This window comes from Anticarsia gemmatalis, chromosome 18 (genome assembly GCF_050436995.1).
Source record: "Anticarsia gemmatalis isolate Benzon Research Colony breed Stoneville strain chromosome 18, ilAntGemm2 primary, whole genome shotgun sequence".
NCBI classification, from domain to species: Eukaryota; Metazoa; Arthropoda; class Insecta; order Lepidoptera; family Erebidae; genus Anticarsia; species Anticarsia gemmatalis.
The window spans coordinates 6,733,294-6,758,916 of NC_134762.1; the positions used below are offsets into that span (position 1 = coordinate 6,733,294).

Sequence of the window (25,623 nt, forward strand, 5' to 3'; positions counted from 1 at the left end):
CTGCTCAAAATATTACAGAAGGCGCTTTACCACATTAACTGCAAATTTACTGTATTATAAACCCGCACAACTTCGCTTGCGTCACATAAGAGAGAATAGGTGATTTTTTTCCCAGTTTTTGTAACCCTTGTTACTAGTACTCTGCTCCTATTGGTTGTAGCGTGATGTTATATAGCCTATATATAGCCTTCCTCAATAAATGGGCTATCAAACAGTGAAATAATTTTTCAAATAGGACCAGTAGTTCCTGAGATTAGCGCGTTCAAACAAACAAACAAACTCTTCACCTTTATAATATTAGTATAGAAAACTGTTTAATAAGAAGAATATTTACTCATGCAATAATATCGCTAAATGCATGCACGCTCTAGGTGCATGCAAGTATTTAGCTGTAGTATGTAATCGAAGCAACTGTATGATGTCACTATAGTTGGTTTTCTATCATTGTAAACATTCCTCTCATTTATTCTTTGTTAATACGCTATCTGTCTCGCTTCGACGACGGAAGTGAAAGAATTTATAGAAAGTAATTTTATAGTTATAGGAAAGCTCGCATGCTTAAAATTTGTTTAACACATTTATTGAGGGCATGCAAAGTCCCCAACCCGCACTTGGCCAGCGTGGTGGACTCAAGGCCTAACCCTTCCCTCATTACGGGAAGAGACCCTTGCCCAGCAGTGGGACAGTAATGGGGTAAATTTATTATTATTTATTAATTTTATAGTTACCTGTCTCGAGATGAAGGTATTCGGCCATTTTGTCTGGGGTGTAGGCTAAGGTCCAAAGCTGTACTCTGTTGATACTGTCTCCAGTTGTGCCGGCTTCGCTCCTACATTGCTCCCATTATCGGAGTATAGGCCATCATACTGGAAAAAGAGAGTATACCTACGTAAATATTTTGAACACACGATGAGCAATGTTGAATTGAACTAAGCAACGACTTAGTTATATATCCAACTGTCAATAAAACTATCGCCTATATTAACGAAAACACAAAACGTTTAAGCCCCGCTTCTGCACTAAGGGTGACTAAACGAGTAAATTAGGCAAAAGTCATTTTATGCATTAACCAACCGACCCCCGCTCCTTATCAATCACGAGGTTTCCTAGATAAAAAGTAGCCTTACTAAACGAGAAAATAATGCCAAATTGCAACTTTCATCGTCAACACGTAAGATTATCCCATTTGGCCAAACAAACGTTTCTTGAGGTTATAATTTACATATACATATTTATTAATCATAAGGTTAACGCCGGTGGTGGCATGATAATTTAACGGCATTTGCAGGTCCATCGTGGCGGAGTAGGGCACAGCACAGGCAGGTTTGAAAACGGTGAGACACATAAAATGCTAATAAAAAAGAGAATTTTAGTGCAAAGCATTACCTTGAGTATTGTAATTCTGAAATGTTGTCATTAAAATGAGAATGATATCTTTAAAAGGAGAGTTCATTCACTTCTAAAATTTATTTTCTCGAAATGCCTTAGGAGCAGATCACTTCAGTTATCGGAAATTAAACGGTAATTGTTGTTATTCGTAGTAGGGAATGGATCCTCTGTACTTGTTATCCTAACTCGATAGTTTACTTAGCGCTTGATGTCATTAACCTGAATTGCACTTTTCATTGTTGGAAAACCCGAAAATGTAAATACATTACAATCTGACCGTAGATAATACCTATGATGAAATGTTTACGTACTTGCATTGGTATTTATTATCCTTCATTTCGGCTCTGTCATGCTAACACATCTCTCAAGTTCCAGTTCTATTCACGTGACTAATTTAAACAACCGCCTGTCGTCGAATTACTTTTAAAATTTTGTGCGTTTCTGATCGCTATTTAATTGATATTACAACAGAAACAAATATCATTGACTCAGCTATCAGGATGATAAAACCCTATATATTTAAAAGAAAATTACTATCTAAGCTAGTCCACTTACAGTGATCGTTCAACATGGCACAATACAATTTCGAGGGCGACTATAGCAATGTACCTGAAGGACAATTAAAAGCTATTCATCAAATACTCAAAAATCTCGGCCATGAAAAGAGTAAGATTGTTTTTGAGCCTGTTGGTCAAGCTGGTGACAATTTTGTAGCAAGTGTGAAGAGGATACTCGTAGACGGAGAAAATGGAAGTCTGAGAATCGTCGCGAAACTAGCACCTTCTAATGAAATCGTTCGTCAAACTATGAGGTCTGATGTACTGTTTAGCAACGAAGTCATAATCTACACGGATCTATTACCCAAATTTGTACACATGCAAAGAAAAGCAGGCATCCCCGAAGAAGAACTAATAAAATATCCAAAATGCTACGGATATTCTGCTGAGGCACCTAACGAAGTCATTCTTTTAGAGGACTTGAAGCCATTGGGCTTTATAATGCTGGATAGATTTAAACCACTCCCTAACGATTGCATGCATGCTATCTTGAAGAGCTTTGCCGCTTTCCATGCACTATCATTTGTTTTGAAGCAAAGGGAGCCAGAAACATTCGACCGTTACAAAACAAATTTATTTGACATGTGGGCAGACATGTCTAAAAATGAAGCTACGAAGTTTTACTTCTTAGGAATTGAGAGTAACGTGCTATCAGTTCTTGAAGACCCAGATCACATAAATATAGCGAGGAATAAGATTTCCGACACCATCAATCAAATGAAGAAGATATATAAAGCTGACCGAGAGAACAAGTACAGCGTTATTGTTCAAGGTGATTGTTGGACGAACAATGTCATGTTCAGATTTGAGGTAAATATTGATTGGTTTTCTATTTAAGTACCTATATTAACCATGCTTTTGTAGAGTATTAAGACGTCTATCTTTAATAAGAAACTGTAATCATTTTCCTATGTCTGTCAGTCCCACCAGCTTAATTCTACCTAGATGTTATTACAGAAATTGACAATGTTAAAAAAATAATAAGCTATTTAAGTTTGACAAAAATGACGTAAAAGCAAAACAAGGCGTCGCATCTTTTCAAAAATTCTGTCGTTATTTCGCTTGCATCTTTATCCACGCATATTCCTACAAGCAATTACAAAACTTTAACTCTGTGATTAACTAGAAGAATTACCTATAGTTGATAAGTGAACACTCTTTAGGCACTAAGCTATTTCTCGATACAACTGCCTTCGCGGCGCAGTCGGTAAAATGTGCAGCTGCCGTGCAGAGTTCTTTTGGAGTTCGATTCCCGTGACAATCCTTATTTACCGTTAATGAATGTTTAAAATCATTAAGAAAAAATGGTGTGTACTTAAATCTCTGCCAATTTCCAGTAACAAGGCATCGTGTTAACCTTTAAGTTAATGTATATTGATGAATTATATCGATTTACAGGAAGATAAACTGGCAGATACAATCCTGATCGACTACCAGGCATCGAGAAACGCCAGCCCAGCTTACGATCTCTTGTACATGATCCTAAACTGCGTTGACTACGACACCAGAAAACAGCACTTTATCAGATGGATCGACTACTATCACGAAGAACTAGAAAAGTCACTATCCCATTATGGATTGAAAGTAAACTTTGTCTATCCTAGAGACAGGCTTGACGCTGACTTGATGAGATACGGAAAACTCATGTTTGGATTATGTGCCTTTTTGGCGAGCATGCTGATCAGGAAACCAGAAGATGCCGCGAAAATTCAAAAGATTATGCATGGCGAGAACTTCTTCGACAAAGCTGAGGAACTCGGTGTAGCAAGCTTGGATGCAGAGTCAAAGAAACGTTTTCGTGAACGAATATCTGGATACCTATCTTCTTTAATAGACTTTGGACTTCTGTAGACGGTTTATAATAATATCACCGATATTTTAATGGCATTTCGTCATTTAAGTTCCATCACCACGTAAGTCATTTTTAGCAACTTTTCAGGAGAGAGCACTTTCAATTTCGTTTTTCGATTCTCTAGCCAATGACATCAAAATGTCAAAAGTGCCATAAACTAACTTACGTGGTGATAGATCTTAAACGACGATTTGAAGTAATTATATTATTTATGAATTTGTGTGATTAGTGTTAATTTAATTTACTTTAAAACTTAAGATGTGTCACCTTGTATAATTTATTTGTTTATTCTGTCATTCGTTTGAGCAATCGTATTTTGAATAATGTTACGATGAATAGTATAATAAAATTTATTTCATATTTTGAAGCCAATTTCTCACACTGAATTAGGGAGTGGATGCATGTACACCCCTTTCCCTATATTATCAAAAATGTATCAAACTTATTTGGGAGGTGTATTAAAAAAATACGTATAGTACGAATTAAATATTGTTTACATTGTTTCTGACCAATGCTGCAATGCTTTATTTTAATCTATGATTCATGATATTTGATAACTTTTGGCACGTAAAATATACCTTACAATCTGAGTAACATGCGATAAAATACATTTTAAAATATTTCCAACCGCATTAAATCGCGGGTAGTTTTAAACTTACATGCCTCAAGATGACAGGGGTTTAATCAGCCGGCGTCCCTGGGCGCAGGCCAAAGTGCAATCGCTTAGTTGTTAGTATTGCGCCTGATCGCTCACCGGTCTGACAACGATCTGTGGGTGAAGCAACCGTTGGCGCGGTTTTCTATAGATGGGTGACCGCGTAGTGGTATTTAGGCGGGGCGTCTCAATGCTTCGAAGGGCACGTAAAAAACCGGTCCCGGTTGTTGTCTACTAAGATAACAGTCGTTAAGCCATGTCAAAGGCCTTTCGGGCGGCTTGAGCAACTTTGACACTAGGTTGACCACTAACCATATGATAAGAGAAGAGAGACTCCTACAAAAAGTCCACTATGCGAATAAGCCTCCCACTAAGTCAGCTTTTTCCAAGAATGGATTAATGAAATACTAAAAAAAATATTATTCAATGTCGTGAAAATAAATTATTTGATGGTTTTGATTATTTTGACTAATAGATAAGAATGGAGAAAAAAGACAATATGATGTACCGATCCTACGTAATGTGAGATAGTTCAAACGTATACCGGTTGGGCAACACCTACACTACAAGGACGTTTAGAAACGTCACGTATCAGCTTGTAATATTTATTCTCGACAACTGGATTTAATTATCACTTTAAAGACCAAAAGGGTGCTAGACCAGAATACACAATTCTTCAAAGGTTTATGAAGAGAGACGCCTAAATGACTAGAAATGACATAAAGAAACTGTCCGAAGCCAATATTTGTCTACACTTACGATGACAACAATAAGCAAGTTTCCTGGCTGCATTGATTTGCTCAAAACGAAGTTTGGTTGTCAAAGAGCCAGGCAAGAATGGTGAATAGGACCTTGACTTCTGACTTCCTCCTTGGTGCAGTGGTTTAGGTCACCACGCCGCTACCATTGCGTCGGGAGGTAAGGAGCTCAATTCTCACACGAAACAATTATTTGTGCGATCCACAAATTATTGTTTCGAGTCTGGTTGTGCTTTGTGTCTGTTGTTTGTAAGAGTCCCTGCGGCACAGGAGCAATTCTTAGAGCTGGATTTGTCTTTTTTAACTCAATTAACTTCTTCAGGATTATATAAAGTAGGTAAAAAACACATAGCAACTTTCACAGACGCAACTGATATACGAATATCGGTCGAAAAGGCACTACGCAGAACGTTCAAAGCCTATTTCTACACTCATAGGACTAAACGATTAAATTAGGCAAGTGTCGTTTTATGCAAAACTAACCGACCCCCGCTTCTTATCATTCTAGATAAAAAGTAGTCTAAGCCCTTGAAGATGATAATGTTAAAACCTAATAATTTTAGTTAGATTTTCCAAGTTAGCCCGTGTCTTCCTGTGACTAACTGTTAAAGCTAACAGTCTTTGAGCTCCACAATCTATATATTATATAAAACTCTTCTGTTACTGACTGACAGACAACGGCAGTCAAACTTTTGAACGTAAGAATCTGAACTTCGCATGTATTTTCTGTGGAGCACTAAGGACTAAGCACTAAGGAAAGCACTAAGAGAAGATTTTTGGAAATATCACCCAGAAGGGGTTGTAATTCCACGCGGCCTAATCCACGGGTGGAACGCTTGTTACTTATATATATTCATCGTACGGTCAGCTGTCAAGCAGTTAACAGACAGACTGCATTTATAATCTTAGTAGTATGATCACTTTAGATATGTTTTGTCATCGTTATCTGTAAGAAAAATGACTTAAAACGCGTCACTGTTATTCATCAAATTTAAAATCATTTAGATCGTTTATCGAGAAACAATGAAAATGATTGATGAAAACAATTTGTTTGGACAATCGTATCCTTGTTCATATCATGCACATACTAGTTTTGTAAAATTAGCTTTCAATTTAGAAATCTAATCTGTAATCACAGGTCTTGATCTAAAATGAGTTTATCTAATATTATAAAGCTGAAGAGTTTCCTTGTTTGTTTGTGTGAACGCGCTAATCTCAGCAACTTCTGGTCCGATTTGAAAAATTCTTTCAATGTTAGATAGCTCATTTATTGAGGAAGGCTATAAGCTATATATCATTACGCTACAACTGATAGGAGCAGAGTACCGGTAAGAAATGTTACAAAAACGGGGAAAATTTTGACGCATTCCTCCTTATGTGATGAAAGCGAAGTTGCGCGGATCAGCTAGTCGATAATATAGGGCACTACTATTATCGGCTATCGACAAATAGTGTAAAAAAATGTGATCAGCGCCTCTAGCGGGCGCCGTAGGAACTATTTTTATAGTACATTTCAAATGTCAACCTCTCGGTACTCGAAAGTACTAACTGTGTAAAATCGCGCTACAGGACGGTTATTTACCGTGGTATAATGTTTGTATATATCGGAAGTTTCTCCTAGTTAGGAGCTTTTTCAACATACAACTTCTATCACCGGACCATTTTACCACGAATTATTAGCCAGTGGGAGATGTATTGTGTCCTTTTTACTTGTCATCCTACATTAATTGCATAATTGTTCATTGCATCTTAAGCGCGTTTTTTAATAACATGGATCAGATGCTTAGTAATCTATACTAATATTATAAAGCTGAAGAGTTTGATCGTTTGATTGTTTGATTGTTTGATTGTTTGATTGTTTGATTGTTTGATTGTTTGATTGTTTGATTGTTTGTTTGTTTGTTTGTTTGTTTGTTTGTTTGAACGCGCTAATCTCAGGAACTACGGGTCCGATTTGAAAAATTCTTTCAGTGTTAGATAGTCCATTTATCGAGGAAGGTTATAGACTATATATCATCACGCTACTACCAATAGGAGCAGAGTACCAGTGAAAAATGTCGCAAAAACGGGGAAAATTCATTCATCATCATTCTCTCTTATGTGACGCAAGCGAAGTTGCGCGGGTCAGCTAGTTTGTTTTATAATGCCTACAATTTCAGCAAACATCTTTACAACCGTTCGACAACCAGGCTTGCTATACACGTATTCGATTCGGCACGATCAGTTCTGCAATTTTTATGGAACAACAAAACCTAAAGAAGTAATTACTGCACTGGTTTTGCTTGTGTCGATCGGGTAGTTGTTTCGGATCCGAGCGTCACAATTCGATGTTAACATTCAGGCGCGGCGATGCCGAGCATCATTCTTTCCCGAACATTCGTCTACATATATTCGGTTTTACGGCTAAGCCCAGCTAGCCTAAATGATCGAAAACTATTGTTTTAGGCTTAGATTTTGTCATAAGCGCATGTTATGAGACCCCCCAGTTCATGACGAAGCGTGCGAAAAAATTATGACTATTCAATAACATATCGGATATAACAAATTAATTGAATTGTAATACGCAGTAAGTACATTATATCGTTATCTATACCTAGCTGTAGATAAATACCTTTTTGTTTATATTACCTATATTGGTAAATATTTATTACTCATGGTTAAAGCTCTGTCATGCTTACGCATCTTTATTGGGCCGTTCAAAATAAATATGTTTCTGATCACAGTTAAATGGTCACGCGGTGGTGTGTAGCCAAGTTTCAGAGAGAACTGGAGAAAAACACCGTGTTATTTTATATAAGAATCAATTAAAGCCACATTTGACCCTATTGTAAATTTAAACCTACTTACACAAACACATAATTTGCTCATAACAAGATTTGTGAGATAAACCAAATATATTAATTAGCTCCATATTACTAAGCCTTGAATGTTTATTAGAAATTAACATGCAAAAATAGTTATACCTAAAAACAAAAATAAAATATTCCACTGTCAGATGAGCCAGAAAGCTCAAATATCACCTGTCATTTATTACCTAACAAATTTAATAAACAAAACCAAAATCACTAATTATACAAATTTTTGACTATTCTTTGTAATTTTTCGATTTTTGCCGCTATTGTGCAAAAAATAGGACCGCTACATTCATATCGATATTCTATAATTATGTACAATACAAATAAATGTGTTTGTTATTGAATTACTTCAATATATCCTAGGAAGATAAATTACTTGTGGTATTTATGAGTACTTTAGTTGGTGAAATTGTTTTCTAAGTTTGGCTCTCCTGTAACATTTACGTTTTTCATGAGATCGATATTACGACAGAGAAAAATATTATTATCTTAGCTATCATGACGATAAAACTATTATCTATGCTATATTTATAAGAGAATTACGAGTTTAGCTAGTTCATTAGCAGAGATCGTTTCAACATGGCACAGTACAATTTTGAGGGTGACTATGAAAATGTGCTTGAAGGGCAGTTAAAATTCATCCATCAAGTAATTAAAAAACATGGCCATGAAAACAGCAAGATTGTTTTTGAGCCCGTTGGTCAAGCTGGCGACAATTATGGAGCAAGTGTGAAAAGGATACTCGTAGACGGCAAAAATGGAAGTCTGAGATTGTTTGCAAAACTAGCACCCCCTGTATATATAATGGGTCAAACTATGAATACTGAAGTACTGTTCAGAAACGAACACATAATGTACACGGAGGTATTACCCAAGTTCTTACAGATGCAAAAAGAGGCAGGCATTCCTGAAGAAGAGCTAATTAAATATCCAAAATGCTACGGTTCTTCTTCCGAGGCTCGTAACGAGGTCATTATTTTAGAAGACTTGAAGCCATTAGGATTTACAATGTTGGATAGAATGGAACCTCTCCCTAATGATTGTATTTATTCTATCCTGAAGAGTTTTGCCATTTACCATTCATTATCATATGTTTTGAGGCAAAGAGAGCCAGGGACATTTGATCGTTATAAATCAAGTTTAACAAACACCTTGTTAGATATGGCTCGACAGGAAGAGTCGAAGCAATATTTCGTAGAAATAGAGAGTAATATACTGTCAATTCTTGAAGACCCAGAGCAGATTAATATAGCGAGGAATAAGATAATTGACTCACTCAACAACATGATTAATATAAATAAAGAAGATATGGAGAACAAGTACAGCGTTATTGTTCAAGGTGATTGTTGGACGAACAATGTCATGTTCAGATTTGAGGTAAATATTGTTTTTGATTTACCATTGATGTGTTCAAAAACTCATGGTTTTACCATATGAGGCGGCTTAGCTTTAAGTCTCATACTTTCAGATATATCTGTAATACTACATTTACTCAATGGCAGAGTGGTAAAGTGAATTTAAGAAAACATTTTCCATTTGGCTTGCATCTTAATCCACGCTTATCAGAACTAGCAAATACCAAATTATAATTTGAGTTCGAGCAGAATCATTAATTCAGTTGCTTTTTAAATATTGGTATTGTGATATAAGATTTTTCTAATTATTGACTTTTGAATTTGTTCAGATTTTTTTCATACATTCGTTTAGTTTTAGGGTTCCGTACCCAAAGGGTTAAAAGGGACCCTATCACTAAGCCTCCGCTGTCTGTTTTTTTTTATTATGATGGTACGGACCACATCGTGAGCGAGGCCAACTCGCATTTTCCCGGTTTTTTTTAAAGATAAGTTTCGATGAGAAAGTTACGTGATGGTAGTCATTAAAATAAATATGCATCAAGTAGATGGCAGAGTTACTAAATTCTACTAGTCTGTACTTTATCCCACAGAAACAAAGCATCGTGTTAGGTACCTACGAGTAAATGTTTCTATAAAACTTTTGATCAATTTCAGGATGAGAAACTGGCTGATACAATGTTGATCGACTACCAAATATCAAGAACCGCTAGTCCAGTATGCGACCTTTTGTACATGATCCTTAACTGCACTGACCACGAAACCAGAAAACAACACTTTACCGAATGGCTCGACTACTATCATGAAGAACTAGAAAAGTCACTGTTTCATTATGACTTGAAAGTAAACTTAGTCTACTCTAGAGACAGGATAGATGCTGACTTGATGAGATATGGAAGACTTATGTTTGGATTATGTGCCTTCTTATCGAATATACTGATAAGAAGTCCAGAAGATGCCGCAAAGGTTCAAAAACTTATGCAAAGCGAATCTATGTTTGAGAAACCCGAAGAATATAGTGTTGCGAATCTAGATGAAGAAACAAAAAATCGTTTTAGGAAACGAGTTTCTGGATACATATCCACTTTGTGTGACTTTGGACTTTTATAAGATTTTAATAACAGACCGCCGATATTTTACAGCTTTTGAAATAACTATCTATTTATTCGTGTGACTGATGTGTGTTCAAGATGTAATTTACTTAAATAATTTGTCTATATGTTTTCTATGAAACTTAAATGAAATGAGAGAAATTAAAAAAATAAAATAAAATATGATCAATGCTTTATTTAGTGTTACGGTGTTTAGAAGCCACCTGTATCCAAGATTCCTATATTATCGACCCGCATGCCCACTTGTAACACTGCAAACATGAAAGTTGTGAAAAACTAAACTCACTTTGCGTTTTAGAAAATAGTTCTGAACCTATACTTAGAAAAAATCCAGTTTATCTGTTCCTAAATTTACAAATGCTTTGGTGCCTCCCCTTGTTAGAAAACCAGAAAAAAAGTTTCACTCCTTTTCCTGGCACAGAAATAAAAAATATCATTTTACCCTTTCAAATGTTTGCTCGTATTGCTTAAGCCTGATGGGAAAAAATAGTCTATAATTTCAACCAAAAGCTTTTACTGTTTAATGGTGCATTGTTTGTTGTTATCCAATTATATTTATTATTTACTAATTTATTTACATCAAGATCGGTGGACTGCTTATGATCTTGAACGCGTAACAGACAGAGTGCATTTATAATCTTAGTAGTATGGTCACTTTAAATATGGTTTGTCATCGTTATCTGTAAGAAAAATGACTTAAAACGCATCACTGTTAATCATCAAATTTAAAATCATTAGGTTGTTTATCAAACAATGAAAAAGATCGATGAAAACAATTTGTTTGAATAATCGTATCCTTGTTCATACTAGTTATACACATACTAGTTGTGTAAAATTTATAACCACAGATCTTGATCTAAATCGATAATGTAATGAAAATCGATAATAAAGGGACTTCTTACTATTATCGGTTATTTTATAGGTTCTCAAATACGGGCCTGAAAATGCGACGAAATGTTTTTCAGCGTGGCCTCTATTTGTGAACCACTGGATAAGACCAGAACGCAAAAACTTTAGTTACTCAGTTAGCAATAACCACATAATTAAAATCCAAAATTTCGAGTCTGTAGATCATTTAATTCCGAAGTTAAGCGAAAGAAAAGTTTCGCATTTATGGCACTCACTCATGATCTGAAAACATTCATTTTAACTATTTCTAATTGATTTTCTAATTGATGAGAATTTCGGAAAGTGTGCTTAACAAAAGTCGTAGAAAGTTTTATCATCTTTCATTATGTACCAAACACTTTTTCTCTACGACGAACCGTTTTAAAAACATTAGTAAAAAACTAAAAAATGGGAACTTTAACCCCTCCCCCCACACCGGCGCCCCCTAAAGGCGGGGATTTTTAGTATATTTATTCTCTAAGCATCCTGAACCAATTTCTAAAGAAGTTGCTTAGGATCCCTCTCACGCACTCCACACCCGGTTTTGGAGTATTCTTTGAGCGGACTAATTGTTTTAGGCTTCGATCTTGTCATAAACGCATGTTATCAGACCCCCCAGTTCATGACGACGCGTGCCAAAAAACTATGACTGTTTAATAACATATCGCAAATAACAAATTAATTGAATTGTAATACGCAGTAAGTACATTATATTCTTATCTATACCTAGCTGTAGAAAAATACCTTTATGATTATATTACCTAAATTGGTATCTATTTATTATCCATGTTTAAAGCTCTGTCATGCTTACGCGTCTTCATTGGGCTGTTCAAAATAAATATGTTTCCGATCACAGTTAAATGGTCACGCGGTGGTGTGTAGCCAAGTTTCAGAGAGAACTGGAAAAAAACAACAAAAACAACCCTATCATAAATTTAAACCTACTTACACAAACGCATAATTTGCTCATAACAAGATTTATGAGATAAACCAAATATATTAGCTCTATATTACTCAGCCTTGAATGCTTATAAGAAATTAACATGCAAAAATGGTTATACCTAAAAACTAAAATAAAATATTCCTTTGTCAGATGAGCCAAAAAGCTCAAATATCACCTGTCATTTATTACCTAACAAATTCAATAAACAAAACCAAAATCAGTAATTATACAAATTTTTGACTATTCTTTGTAATTTTTTGATTTTTTGCGCTATTGTGCAAAAAATAGGACCGCTACATTCATATCGATATTCTATAATTATGTACAATACAAATAAATGTGTTTGTTATTGAATTACTTCAATATATCCTAGGAAGATAAATTACTTGTGGTATTTATGAGTACTTTAGTTGGTGAAATTGTCTTCTAAGTTTGGCTCTCCTGTAACATTTACGTTTTTCATGAGATCGATATTACGACAGAGAAAGATATTATTACCTCAGCTATCAGGACGATAAAACTACTATCTATGCTATATTTATAAGAGAATTACGATTTTAGCTAGTTCATTAGCAGGGATCGTTTCAACATGGCACAGTACAATTTTGAGGGTGACTATGAAAATGTGCCTGAAGGGCAGCTAAAATTCATCCATCAAGTAATTCAAGAACATGGTCATGGAAATAGCAAGATTGTATTCGAGCCTGTTGGCCAAGCTGGCGACAATTACATAGCAAGTGTGAAGAGGATACTCATAGAAGGCGAAAGTGAAAGTCTGAGATTGGTTGCGAAACTAGCACCTCCCATAGAGTTCTTGCGAGAAACTATGAATACTGCTGTAATGTTCAGAAACGAACACATAATGTACACGGAGGTATTACCCAAGTTCTTACAGATGCAAAAAGAGGCGGGCATTCCTGAAGAAGAACAAATAAAATATCCAAAATGCTACGGTTCTTCTTCTGAGGCTCCTAACGAGGTTATTATTTTAGAAGACTTGAAGCCATTGGGATTTACAATGTTGGATAGAATGGAACCACTCCCTAGTGATTGTATTTATTCTATCCTGAAGAGCTTTGCCATTTTCCATTCATTATCATATGTTTTGAGGCAAAGAGAACCAGGGACGTTTGATCGTTATAAATCTACTTTATCAGACACGTGGTTAGATATGGCTCAAAAAGAAGAATCGAAGCAGTACTTCATAGAAATAGAGAGTAATGTGCTGTCAGTTCTTGAAGACCCAGAGCAGATTAATATAGCGGGGAATAAGATAATGGACTCACTCAACCACATGGTTAATGTAAGCAAAGAAGACATGGACAATAAGTTCAGCGTTATTGTTCAAGGTGATTGTTGGACGAACAATGTCATGTTCAGATTTGAGGTAAATATTGTTTTTGTTCTACCATCTATATATTCAACAAGGAATTCATGGTTTTAACATACCTGCCGGCTTAGCTTTAGATAAAACTCTTACTTCCAGTTCCTTCCAGCGCGAGTCCAACTCGCACTTGCCCGGTTTTTTTTAAAGATAAGTTTTGATAAGAAGGTTAGGTGATGGAAATTATTAAAAGAATGATGCATCTAGTAGATGGTAGCGTTACCAAATTCTTTGGTTTTTACTTTATCCCACAAAAGAAAGCATCGTTTTATGTACCTACGAGTAAATGTTTCTATAAAACTTTTAATCAATTTCAGGATGAGAAACTGGCTGATACAATATTGATCGACTACCAAATATCAAGAACCGCTAGTCCAGTAAGCGACCTTTTGTACATGATCCTAAACTGCACTGACCACGAAACCAGGAAACAACACTTTATCGAATGGCTTGACTACTATCATGAAGAACTAGAAAAGTCACTATCTCATTATGACTTGAAAGTAAACTCAGTCTACTCTAGAGACAGGATGGATGCTGACTTGATGAGATATGGAAGACTTATGTTTGGATTATGTGCCTTCTTATCCAATATACTGATAAGAAGTCCAGAAGATGCCGCAAAAGTTCAAAAACTTATGCAAAGCGAAGCTATATTTGAAAAACCCGAAGAATTTGGTGTTGCGAATCTGGATGAAGTTACAAAAAAGCGTTTTAAGAAACGAGTTTCTGGATACATATCCACTTTGTGTGACTTTGGACTTTTATAAGATTTTAATAACAGTCCGCTGATATTTTACACCATTTAAATAACTATCTATTTATTCGTGTGATTGGTGTGTGTTCAAGATGTTATTTACTTAAATAATTTGTCTATATGTTTTTTATGAAACTTAAATGAAATGGGAGAAATTAAAAAAATATAATATGATCAATGTTTTATTTAGAGATTCTTATACTATCAACCCGCTACAGCCCCATCTGTAACACTGCAAACATGAAAGTTGTGAAAATCTAAACTCACTTTGCATTCTATAAAATAGTTCTGAACCTATACTTAGAAAAAAAATCCAATTTATGACCGTTCAAACCGCTTGGTCTATCTGTTCCTAAATTTACAAAGGCCTTGGGGCATCCCCTTGTTAGAAAACCAGAAAAAAAGCTTGCCTCTTAAATTTTACTGAACAATTAAATATTTCTCTCATTTTCCTGGCAATGAAACCATACCCAATATCAAAAAAATATCTCATTTTTCCTTTCAAATGTTTGCTCGTAGTAAGAAAATACGGGTCTATTAAATAAGCTTGATGGGAAAAATAATTCTATGATTTCCAACCAAAAGTTTTTACTGTTTATCGGTAATTTCTTTGTTATTATTCATCGGAGATACTATAATTTCATATCAAACTATTACTATTCTCACGAGCTGTAAACAATAATAGGGCACAAACACATTCTTCCGAGCTCAGAAATGATTGCGACTCTCGCGTCACACGTCACTGGATGCAAAAGGATCTTAAATATTATCAAGCATATCAATTCGCTAATCACGGCAATTGTTTAACGTCACTAAGGTGTGCTTCTCTCTCAATCTATACTAATATTATAAATGCAAAAGTAACTCTGTCTGTCTGTCTGTCTGCTACTCAATCACGCCTAAACTACTGAACCAATTTGCATGAAATTTGGAATGGAGATATTTTGATACCCGAGAAAGGACATAGGTTATAATATATAACATCACGCTACGACCAAAAGGAGCAGAGTACCAGTAATGAATGTTACAAAAACGGGGAAAAATGTCACCCATTCTCTCTTATTGGACGCAAGCGAAGTTGCGCGGGTCAGCTAGTTGTAAATAAATGATACTATCCGTGCCTATTACTATTTTTATATTTATTCATACCCTTCTTTATTTATCCAACCGAACAACACATGGGGCAAAACTACTAACAAAATTGCATATTTGGTAGTTTTGGTAATTACCGATCTATGTGTGAAGGGGGTCTGCGCGGCCGTGGCAATAGTGATAATTAGACCTGTCTCTAGTTGTGACGGCTGCACTTCTACAATGATCCTATTTTGGGAGTGTAGACAATCAGAGTCAGTCTATTTATGTATATTAGACACACGTAAACTTTGTTTGAATTAACCTATCAATACAGGCAAGTCACTCACTCATCGTATGGTTAGTGGCCAACCTAGTGTCAGAGTTGTTCAAGCCGCCCGAAGGCCTTTGACGTGGCTTAACGACTGTTGTCTTAAAAGAACGACCGGGACCGACTTTTAACGTGCCCTCCGAAGCCAGAGACGCCCAGTTCAAATACCACTATGCGGTCACCCATCTATGGAATGACCGCGCCAAGGTTTGCTTAACCCACGGATCGGTTACCGAACGGTGAGCGCAACTAGCTATGGGCGACAGGCAAGTACTAACAATACATGCCAATAAGTGTATTTACACACAGCAAATAGCGCGCGTCGCGCTCATCTGTCAGACGGCGCGCTCTTAGCTCACGTTTTCTTCGCGGGCTTGACAGATGAGCGCGGCGCGCGTTCTTTTCTATGTTGTTTCACGAGCGAAAGAGCGTGTGTGTAAAAGCACCTAATGTCTTCGTGGCGCAGTGGTTAGGGCCCTCGTCCTCAGCGACTTTTTGTAGCGATGCAGTCGTCGATATTATTGCTTAAGTATATATATATTCGCTTAGCCTTTGTTCCAAACTATGTTGGAGTCGGCTTCCAGTCTCACCGGATGCAGCTGGATACCATTGTTTTACATGGAGCGACTGCCTATCTGACCTCCACAACCCAATATCTGGGTTATAACACGATACCTTCGGTAAGACTGGTTGTCAGACTTTCAAGCTTCTGACTACTTTTAACGACTGTCAAAGATCTTTGAAAATGACAGCCGGGACCCACAATTTAACGTGCCTTCCGAAACACGGAGAAACTCGATATGTATAAGATGGTCACCCATCCACAGACAGACAACCTCGGCAAGCATAGCTTAACCTCAGAGATCGATCTGCGCGAAACTACTACCTATAACTTTGTCGAAACTAAACTACTACCTATAAAAAAATGCATCAAACTCTGCGAAGTGGTTTAACATTGAAAGTGTTAAGACGGACATTCATATACATAAATAATAATGATGGACATTGGTCACTATAAATTTGTATTGTCATCGTTATCTGTAAGTAAAATATTAAAAGCGCATCACAGTTAGTCATATTTATTCAATCGGGGTATTTAACGTCATTTAGATTATCGATCAATATGAAGTCATTATCGATTAAATCGCTTTGTTTGGATAATCATATACTTGTTACGTATATTCCACAAATTAAGACATGAAGCACGCGCCAAAATAAATTGCGTGTTGAAATATAGCTGCAAGCTATATGTGCAGTGGCCAGAAAGTAAAATAATATTTTTTTTATAAAGTGTCAATTCGGGGTATGAAAAATGGATGTTGGCCGATTCCCAGACCTACTCAATATGCTCACAAAATTTCATGAGAATCGGTCAAGCCGTTTCGGAGGAGTATGGCAACGAAAACTGTGACGCGAGAATTTTATATATTAGATTTAAAAACCGTCTGATATAAAATATCAGATGCCGTGGAATTGGCCCCACAGCACACTCAGTGCAACATATCAATACACCCAGTGACAGTTAGTTTCAGTTAAATCAGTCGAATATCTTAAAAGATTTATACAAACTTTCATTCCCTATTTTATCCCCCTTAAGGGTATCCTTTAGGGCTGATATTTATCAAAATTCTTTCTTAAGGAATGTCTACATCAGAGTAGCTTTATGCATGCAAAGCAGCCCGATCGGTTAAAATTTGACGAAGTTTCATACAAACTTTCATCCCCAATTTTATCCCCTTAGGGGTAGAGTTGATCAAAATCCTTACTTAGATGCCTACGTCATAACGTCTACCTGCATGCCAAATTTCAGCCCGATCCGTCCAGTAGTTTGGTTTGTGCGCTGATAAAACACTATGTTAGTCAGTCAATCACTTTTGAGTTTTATATGTAGGTATAGATAAGGCTTACGATGTACGGCAAACATCCTTTATACATGTTATCAGACCCCCCTGTCTTTACGCATAACGGCACGTGCGAAAAAAGTACTACTATCAGACACAACAACACGAATTATCTATTTTCTAAGTAATTATATTCATATCTACATCTGACCGTAGATAAAACCTTAAATTTATGGCGAATATACATTGGTATCTATTTATTATCCATAATTTCAACTATGTCATGCTAACTGCCATTGTTTCAGTCTTATATATGAGTAACAAATACCTATAACTTATAATTACTTTTCAAAATATATATGTTTCTGACCACAATTTAATCGACATTACAACAGAAACAAACATTATTGACGCAGCTATCAGGAAGATAACACCCTATATATTTATAAGAAAATTCAGATCTAAGCTAGTCCATTAGCAGTGACCGTTTCAACATGGCACAATATAATTTCGAGGGTGACTATAAGAATGTGCCTGAAGGGCAGTTAAAATTCATCCATCAAGTAATTCAAGAACATGGTCATGGAAATAGCAAGATTGTATTCGAGCCTGTTGGTCAAGCTGGCGACAATTTTATAGCAAGTGTGAAGAGGATGCACGTAGACGGCGAAAATGGAAGTATGAGATTGATTGCGAAACTAGCACCTCCCATAGAAGCTGTCCGCCAAAGTTTGAATACTGCTGTACTGTTCAAAAACGAACACATAATGTATACGGAGATTTTACCCAAATTCTTATACTTCCAAAAAAGGGCCGGAATCCCTGAAGAAGAACAAATTAAATTTCCAAAATGCTACGGATCTTCTGCTGAAGCCCCCAACGAGGTCATTATTTTAGAAGACTTGAAGCCTTTAGACTTTATAATGTTGGATAAAACTGCACCACTACCTACCGATTGTGTTTATTCTATCTTGAAGTGCTTTGCTGCTTTCCATTCACTATCATTTGTAATGAGGCAAAGAGAGCCAGGAACGTTTGATCGTTATAAATCAACTTTGTTCGACATGTGGGGAGCAATGCCTCAGAAAGATGATATGAGGGAGTTTTTCTTATCAATGGAGAAAGACATGATATCAGTGCTTGAAGACCCAGACTACATTAATATGACGAAGAACAAGATGTCTGAAGCACTCGGCCAAATAGCAAAGATAAAGAAAGAAGACATGGAGAACAAGTACAGCGTTATTGTTCAAGGTGATTGTTGGACGAACAATGTCATGTTCAGATTTGAGGTAAATATTGTTTTTGTTATACTATTTATAACTAAAGACCAGTGATAGCCCAGTGGTATACGTTGCTCCCTTCCACGCAAGTGACTGCAGGTTCAAACCCGAGGCACCACACCAATGGCATATCGAAGTTATATATGTATTAGAGATAATTATCACTTGTGTCAACGGTAAAGAAAAATATGCATGCCAGAGAGTTCTATAGAAAAGTCCTTGAAGGTATGCAAAGTCCCCTAGCCGCAGTTGGTCAGCGTGGTGGAAATTGGTTAAAGGACCATGCAAAAAAATGTATGGGCAGTGTCCCATCCCATCAACAGACATGGGACAAGTTTCAATATCATTATTACGTCCCATGAAAAGTCAGTACCAATTTTTAGTTCGGAATTCGACGGGGTTTTTTTTTTAAAAGACTTTTGACAAAAATAAAGTATTTTTATTTTAAAATAAAAAATTAAATTTTAGACGATAATTACAAAAAGCAATTGTTCAACTAGACATTTTAAGTATTAATAACACAAAAACAAATGTGCAAGTAGATACTTAATAACAACAGAACTGTTATCCAGACAAAAATAACGTTATATTATTCATCTATTATAATAGTCGATAACATTGCCGCTGGTAGATTAAAGTCGATATGTCGACCTTTGCCCGTACGCGTATATAGTTGATATTATATGGGCACAACTTCCAACCGTACGCGCCCCTGTTAGGCATGTGCAAGACCACTGTTCAATAGCACGTCTGCCAGTTTCACTTCGGTTTATTAATATGTAACAATAATAAACGCGCGATCTAACGTGTCGAGATTGTATTCGTCCTCTAATTAACCAGACATTATCTTCTCGAATATTATACCTTGGCAAATCAGTTAGCTGGTTTTCTCGAAATAATTCAATATAATAAATTCCATTCCGAATATGTTCCGCACAGTAGGATTTTGCAAGTTTTATATGGTAGGTCCCCAAGGCGAATAAAATGATATCATCATCAGTCAGTTCTAGAAAGTCCTCAAGATGTGGCATGGTGGCCTCCATCGTCACAAAGTTAACTCTTTGTCTGTTAAGATTTTTGCCTAAGCAATCAAAAGGTCCAATAAACAGGCAGAGGTTAGTAATAGTCGCAAACAAGCCGATAACGCACAAATAAACAACGCGAACACAGCAGAACGTACTAGCCACGACCGAGGGAGGTGCGCGGGCGCAGGCGTCGAAAGGGTGCGGTCGGGGTAATGGAGCAAGGAGGGAGGGTAAAGTACGTCCTACGGCTATTCTCTCTCGAGTTTTTTTTATTTGAATAGTACATTTTTAATTCAGTTCTTAATACTTAATTTTTTTTTATTGCACGATAACCCCATATCCTACAGTGATGTCGCCATAGTAAAAAATAATCATAATGGCGAGATGTATTTAATGAGATATGTTTGGGATCTGTTGATGATATGGGACGATTTTTTGCATAGTCCTTTATTATACAACTAGCTGACCCGCGCAACTTCGCTTCCGTCCAATATGAGAGAATGGGTGAAATTTTTCCTCGTTTTTGTAACATTAATTACTGGTACTCTGCTCCTTTTGGTCGTAGCTTGATGATATATAGCCTATGTCCTTTCTCGGGTATCAAAATATCTCCGTACCAAATTTCATGCAAATTGGTTCAGTAGTTTAGGCGTGATTGAGTAGCAGACAGACAGACAGACAGAGTTACTTTCGCATATTAAGTATAGATTTATGCGCAGGGTGTAATACAGACGATTGTCCCAAAGATATACCTACATACATAAACATGTTCCTAGCAAAATGAGGCCTCGATTCTGTACTACTATCGACTACCACAGACTTTTTGACAACTGACCTGTCATCGAGAAAGGAGAATGCTCAAAAAAAAACCCAGGCTGTACACAAAAGTTATGTTACTCAAAAAATTAGTTATACTGTGTAATTGAATTCCCAATGTTTATCTCTATCAAATTCGATGGCTGAACATACTATTTTGCTATAACTTTTCAGTAGGGGTTTTCAATATATTTTTATATTTTTTTTATTAATTTACCTATATAAATGTTTAATCTTTTTTGAGTCACACATTTTTAATATAGGTATGTAACTGAGTTACAAATTCAAAATATTAAAAAATATATTTTTGAAAAATGAGTCATCATCACCAGGTCATATATGTCCCCACCGAGGGGCACGAGCCTCCCCTCTTAACAAAGAGGGGGATCAGGCCTTAGTCCACCACACTGGTCTAATGCGGGTTGGCAGACAATTGGAGGGCTATTATAAGGTAGAAAAGCGTTGTCATGGTGGTAGGTTGCTAGCCTATAGCCTATGAAGCACCAAACCCTTCCATCCCTCTACTGACTTTTGCAGTATGCACGGGAAGAAATGCAGCTGGCACCTTCTATGTACTATGTAGTGATAGAATATAATTATTTTATTGTTAATTATTTTTTAAAAATCACAGTTCCATTAAAATTAATTATTTATTAGTATTAGATATTTACTTATACAATTATATTATTCAAAAAATAATCATTGTGATGAATGTTTGAAAAATATTTATTTTTTAAATTCACCTTTTAAATAGTAGATAATAGCAAAAAATAGTATTTAGCCATCGAATTTGATAGAGGCGAATATCTGGAATTGAATCACTCAGTATCACTAAAATTCTGAGTTACACACCGTTTGTGTACGGCCTGGGTTTTTTTCCCATACATTTTGAGCATTCTCCTTTTGTATGAAATTTTGATCAGTGCTTCTGGCGGGCGTCGTAGGAACTATTTTGGCAGTACATTCTAAATTACAAACTTTCGATACTCGACAGTACAGAATCGCGATACAGACGTATTAAATTTGCGATTTTTACATTACATTAACATAATAAAATATTTACTTTTATAAAATGGTGTAATTTGTCGCTCAAACATTAATATTCTTGATGTTTAAGATTTCAATTATTCAACTATAGAACAATTATGTGTTTTTAGTCTCTGTCTTCTCCCTCGGGAAAGAGGCTTGGTTTGCTGAGAGAATATTCATTAAACTTTGTATCTATTTTCAGGGTGAGAAACTGGCAGACACAATGTTGATCGATTACCAGCTATCAAGAAACGCCAGTCCAGTATACGACCTCCTGTTCATGATCTTACTCTGCACTGACATCACAACCAGAGAGAAGCACTTCAATGAATGGATCGACTACTATCACGAAGAACTAGAAAAATCATTATCCCATTATGGACTGAAAGTAAACTTTGTCTACCCTAGAGACAGACTAGATACTGACTTGAGAAGATACGGTAAACTCATGTTTGGAATATGTGCCTTCTTGGGTAGCATACTGATCAGAAATACAGAAGATGTTGCAAAAGTAACGGAACTTATGCAGACCGAGAACGCGTACGAACAACCGGAAAAATACGGTCTTGCGGCCTCGGATCTTGACACAAGAAACCGTTATAGGGACAGAATTTCTGGCTTATTATCAACTTTGTTAGAATTTGGACTTATGTAGACATTTTGTATTGTATCTACTGATATTTGAATTGCTAATGAAGTATAACTCTTTATTTATTTGTGTGGTTGGTGTTAGTCTAAGTCGTAATTGGCTCAAATGCTTTATATTTTTCCACTCTTGTTTAATGCAATCTTTAATGTTTCATTTTTATTAATTTTATCGTTATTATTTTTTATTATTATATTAGGATTGTGTACAATAAAGAACTTATCCGTTCCTTTTACATTTAAAATATTTCATAGGAGAAAGATATAGAATATACTCATATTAAATATAAAAAAATAGATTATCCTAGACATATTGTAAGGGAAGAACCTACTAACCTACGATGCGCACTGAGTAAAACGGGTTATTCACTAACTCAAAACAAGAGACTAGTGACACACGTGTGTCTAGTCTCTTATGTCGAGTTAGTGAATAACCCAGTAAAACAGTACCACCTTCAACAACAGGCCCAGGTTGCGTCATCTACCCAAGGCAAACCCCTAGAGGTGGCAGAAAATGCTCCTGGCATTAAGTCCGCCTTTATACAGCTCTGTATATAAAGTTTAAATAAATAAAAATAAAAACAGTACAAATAAAATAAGTGATAATTTATTCATTTTAGACATTCTTGCATCATCAGTGTCTCGATAATTTTTATGTAATGTAACAGCGGGATGATATTTAAAAAGGTGACCTTTGTAATCCCAACTGCTATTAAATCTATACTAATATTATAAAGCTGAAGAGTTTGTTTGTTTGTTTGAACGCGCTAATCTCAGGAACTACTGGTTCGATTTGAAAAATTCACTGTTAGATAGTCCATTTATCGAGGAAGGCTATAGGCTATATATCATCACGTTACGACCAATAGGAGCAGAATACCAGTATTTTTTTTTACAAAAACGGGGAAAATTTTGACCAATTCTCTTATGTGACGCAAGCGAAGTGGCGCGGGTCAGCTAGTGCACCTATATAACGTAAATACGTATATGAGATAATAACTCTATTCTTCAATTAATAAAACCATAAATAATTTAAATAAATCTCAACATAAACCGAACTCAGTGAAGCTAGAAATTAAACCAACAAATCTATTTTTAAACCGCATTCTAGTTTCTTCGTCTAATTGAACAATATTTTGGTCTTCCATCATTTTGGCCGCATCGCCTGCTTTTCTTGAAAGCAGATTTGTCAAACATACTAATAAGCCAAGCATGAATTTTCCGTATCGTTTCAAGTCAGCGCTTAGTTCATCGCGAGGGTAGACATGCTCGGCTTCTAAATTAAAGTTTGAGAGAGATTTTTCCAGTTCTGAGTAGTAGTAATCCATCCAGTCGTGGAAGTTCTGACTTCTCGTTTCATGGTCTGTGCAGTTGAAGATCATGAACATGATGTCGTATACCGGGCTGCTGTTGACTGATAGTTGGTAGTCAATCATTATTGACTCTGCTAGTTTGTTATCCTGAAAAATTAAGTGGATTAATAGTTATGATAAAATGTTATATAAAGCAAATGGAACTAAACTCTAATTAATTGACTAAGCTTATGGGTCCGAAACGTTGACGTGACAATTTAGATGCCTTTCGTAAAAATTGGATATGCAAATAAGACGACAGGGATGATTGTTAATAAAATGGTGAAAGCCATTGCCCAGCTGTAGAACAGCAAAAGCTTACAAAAAAATAAATCTTAAAAGATATTTTTCTATTCAATGTAGCAGCAAATTTTTAATAAGAAAAAATAGATATTTACCTCAAATCTGAACATGATATTGTTAGTCCAAGAATCACCTTGTGTTATTACACTATACTTGTTGTCAGTATCGTCTTCTGAAAGCTTGTCCCAAAGGCTATTGGTGTCAGCAATCGTATGTCTGAGCAGTTCTACGTGTTCAGGATTCTCAAGAACTGACAGAGGACCATCGTCATCTCCTTGGAAATCAGCCTTCATTTTATCTACAATATACGTCATCGGAAATTCTATCAAGTTAGACTTGAAATTGTTATATGTTTCTGGTTCCTTCTTCCTTAAGACATACGATAATGAATGGAACTGAGCAAAATTCTTTAACACAGATCTCACAGTTTCATTGGAGAGAGACTCAAATCGATCCAGATTCATAAAGTCTGAAGTTTTAAGGTCTTCCAAAAGCAGTACTTGATTCGGTTGCTCTGATAACGATCCGTAGCATTTTGGATACCTTAGTTGTTCTTCTTCGGGAATGTTTGCATTCTTCTGTAGTTGTGTCATCTTCGGCAATATCTCCGTATACATAATGTGCTCATTTTTGAACAATTGCAAAACATTCTGTGACTTGTCGTTTACCTCGTCAGTGGTCGGTGCAGTTTTCGCGACCATTTTCATGCAGCCATTTTGTCCTTCCACGGTGATCCTCTTTACACTTGCTACGAAATTATCACCCACTTTTCCAACCGGTTCAATAGACACTTTACCGTTTTCGAAACCATGTTCTTGAATTACATTGTTAATGAATTCTAACTGAAGATCAGTAATATTTTCTATATCTCCTTCGAAATTGTACGGTGCCATGATACTGCAGTGATATAATTGAAAGTAATTTCAGAATTTATTATTTGGTTTATATATGTGTTATATTTATCATTTTTAAGGGCGGATTACTAACAATCTAATTATAAGCCTACTGTTTATTGTCTGATAGAAGAAGATAGATAAAATAAACGTGGTATTTAGCGTGAGAACTATTGTGATAAACTTCAGACACGACTATTTTTTATCAAAAGGATGTAGTAATATAACTAATCGCGATAAATCCGTCGACACGTTGGAAGCCATGCTTACAACTTTACCTATTAATTGTTATGGAACACTTTTAGTTTATATGCCTACTCTTCTTCTTCTTCTTCTTCTTCTTGTCGTATGGTTAGTGGTCAACCTAGTGTCAAAGTTGTTCAAGTCGCCGAAGGCCTTTGACGTGGCTTAACGACTGTTATCTTATTGACAACAACCGGGACCGACTTTTTACGTGCCCTCCGAAGCACGGAGACGCCCTGTTCAAATACCACTATGCGGTCACCCATCTATGGAATGACCGTGCCAAGGT

General features: G+C 36.1%; 5 protein-coding genes across 5 annotated transcripts; 4 read left to right on the forward strand and 1 right to left on the reverse strand.

The window, feature by feature from the left end:
* The first annotated feature begins 1,949 nt into the window (after positions 1 to 1,949).
* Positions 1,950 to 4,099, forward strand: LOC142980513 (uncharacterized). Its single transcript, XM_076125945.1, has 2 exons — positions 1,950 to 2,756; positions 3,345 to 4,099. Exons 1-2 carry the CDS (start codon positions 1,959 to 1,961, stop codon positions 3,795 to 3,797), a joined length of 1,251 nt encoding a protein of 416 aa, XP_075982060.1. The 5' UTR covers positions 1,950 to 1,958; the 3' UTR covers positions 3,798 to 4,099.
* A 4,572-nt stretch (positions 4,100 to 8,671) lies between these two features.
* Positions 8,672 to 10,565, forward strand: LOC142980514 (uncharacterized). The gene is made up of 2 exons (XM_076125946.1): positions 8,672 to 9,443; positions 10,076 to 10,565. The coding sequence occupies exons 1-2, from the start codon at positions 8,871 to 8,873 to the stop codon at positions 10,526 to 10,528; spliced, it is 1,026 nt and encodes a 341-aa protein (XP_075982061.1). The 5' UTR covers positions 8,672 to 8,870; the 3' UTR covers positions 10,529 to 10,565.
* Positions 10,566 to 12,939: 2,374 nt separating this feature from the next.
* Positions 12,940 to 14,648, forward strand: LOC142980557 (uncharacterized). Its single transcript, XM_076126007.1, has 2 exons — positions 12,940 to 13,748; positions 14,063 to 14,648. The coding sequence occupies exons 1-2, from the start codon at positions 12,951 to 12,953 to the stop codon at positions 14,513 to 14,515; spliced, it is 1,251 nt and encodes a 416-aa protein (XP_075982122.1). The 5' UTR covers positions 12,940 to 12,950; the 3' UTR covers positions 14,516 to 14,648.
* A 3,495-nt stretch (positions 14,649 to 18,143) lies between these two features.
* Positions 18,144 to 23,160, forward strand: LOC142980648 (uncharacterized). Its single transcript, XM_076126152.1, has 2 exons — positions 18,144 to 19,037; positions 22,101 to 23,160. Exons 1-2 carry the CDS (start codon positions 18,240 to 18,242, stop codon positions 22,551 to 22,553), a joined length of 1,251 nt encoding a protein of 416 aa, XP_075982267.1. The 5' UTR covers positions 18,144 to 18,239; the 3' UTR covers positions 22,554 to 23,160.
* Positions 23,135 to 25,100, reverse strand: LOC142980649 (uncharacterized). Its single transcript, XM_076126153.1, has 2 exons — positions 24,294 to 25,100; positions 23,135 to 24,003 (listed from the first exon to the last, which is right to left on the reverse strand). Exons 1-2 carry the CDS (start codon positions 25,089 to 25,091, stop codon positions 23,587 to 23,589), a joined length of 1,215 nt encoding a protein of 404 aa, XP_075982268.1. The 5' UTR covers positions 25,092 to 25,100; the 3' UTR covers positions 23,135 to 23,586.
* Between the last annotated feature and the right edge of the window lie 523 nt (positions 25,101 to 25,623).

What these genes read in the sequence shown, in the direction of transcription:
- LOC142980513 (XM_076125945.1), top strand. Translation starts at nt 1,959, where the DNA reads ATGGCACAATACAATTTCGAGGGCGACTATAGCAATGTACCTGAAGGA. An exon ending in ATGTCATGTTCAGATTTGAG is followed by an intron (nt 2,757 to 3,344) that starts GTAAATATTGAT and finishes ATCGATTTACAG; the next exon opens with GAAGATAAACTGGCAGATAC.
- LOC142980514 (XM_076125946.1), top strand. Translation starts at nt 8,871, where the DNA reads ATGGGTCAAACTATGAATACTGAAGTACTGTTCAGAAACGAACACATA. An exon ending in ATGTCATGTTCAGATTTGAG is followed by an intron (nt 9,444 to 10,075) that starts GTAAATATTGTT and finishes GATCAATTTCAG; the next exon opens with GATGAGAAACTGGCTGATAC.
- LOC142980557 (XM_076126007.1), top strand. Translation starts at nt 12,951, where the DNA reads ATGGCACAGTACAATTTTGAGGGTGACTATGAAAATGTGCCTGAAGGG. An exon ending in ATGTCATGTTCAGATTTGAG is followed by an intron (nt 13,749 to 14,062) that starts GTAAATATTGTT and finishes AATCAATTTCAG; the next exon opens with GATGAGAAACTGGCTGATAC.
- LOC142980648 (XM_076126152.1), top strand. Translation starts at nt 18,240, where the DNA reads ATGGCACAATATAATTTCGAGGGTGACTATAAGAATGTGCCTGAAGGG. An exon ending in ATGTCATGTTCAGATTTGAG is followed by an intron (nt 19,038 to 22,100) that starts GTAAATATTGTT and finishes ATCTATTTTCAG; the next exon opens with GGTGAGAAACTGGCAGACAC.
- LOC142980649 (XM_076126153.1), bottom strand. Translation starts at nt 25,091, where the DNA reads ATGGCACCGTACAATTTCGAAGGAGATATAGAAAATATTACTGATCTT. An exon ending in ATATCATGTTCAGATTTGAG is followed by an intron (nt 24,004 to 24,293) that starts GTAAATATCTAT and finishes TTAATTTTTCAG; the next exon opens with GATAACAAACTAGCAGAGTC.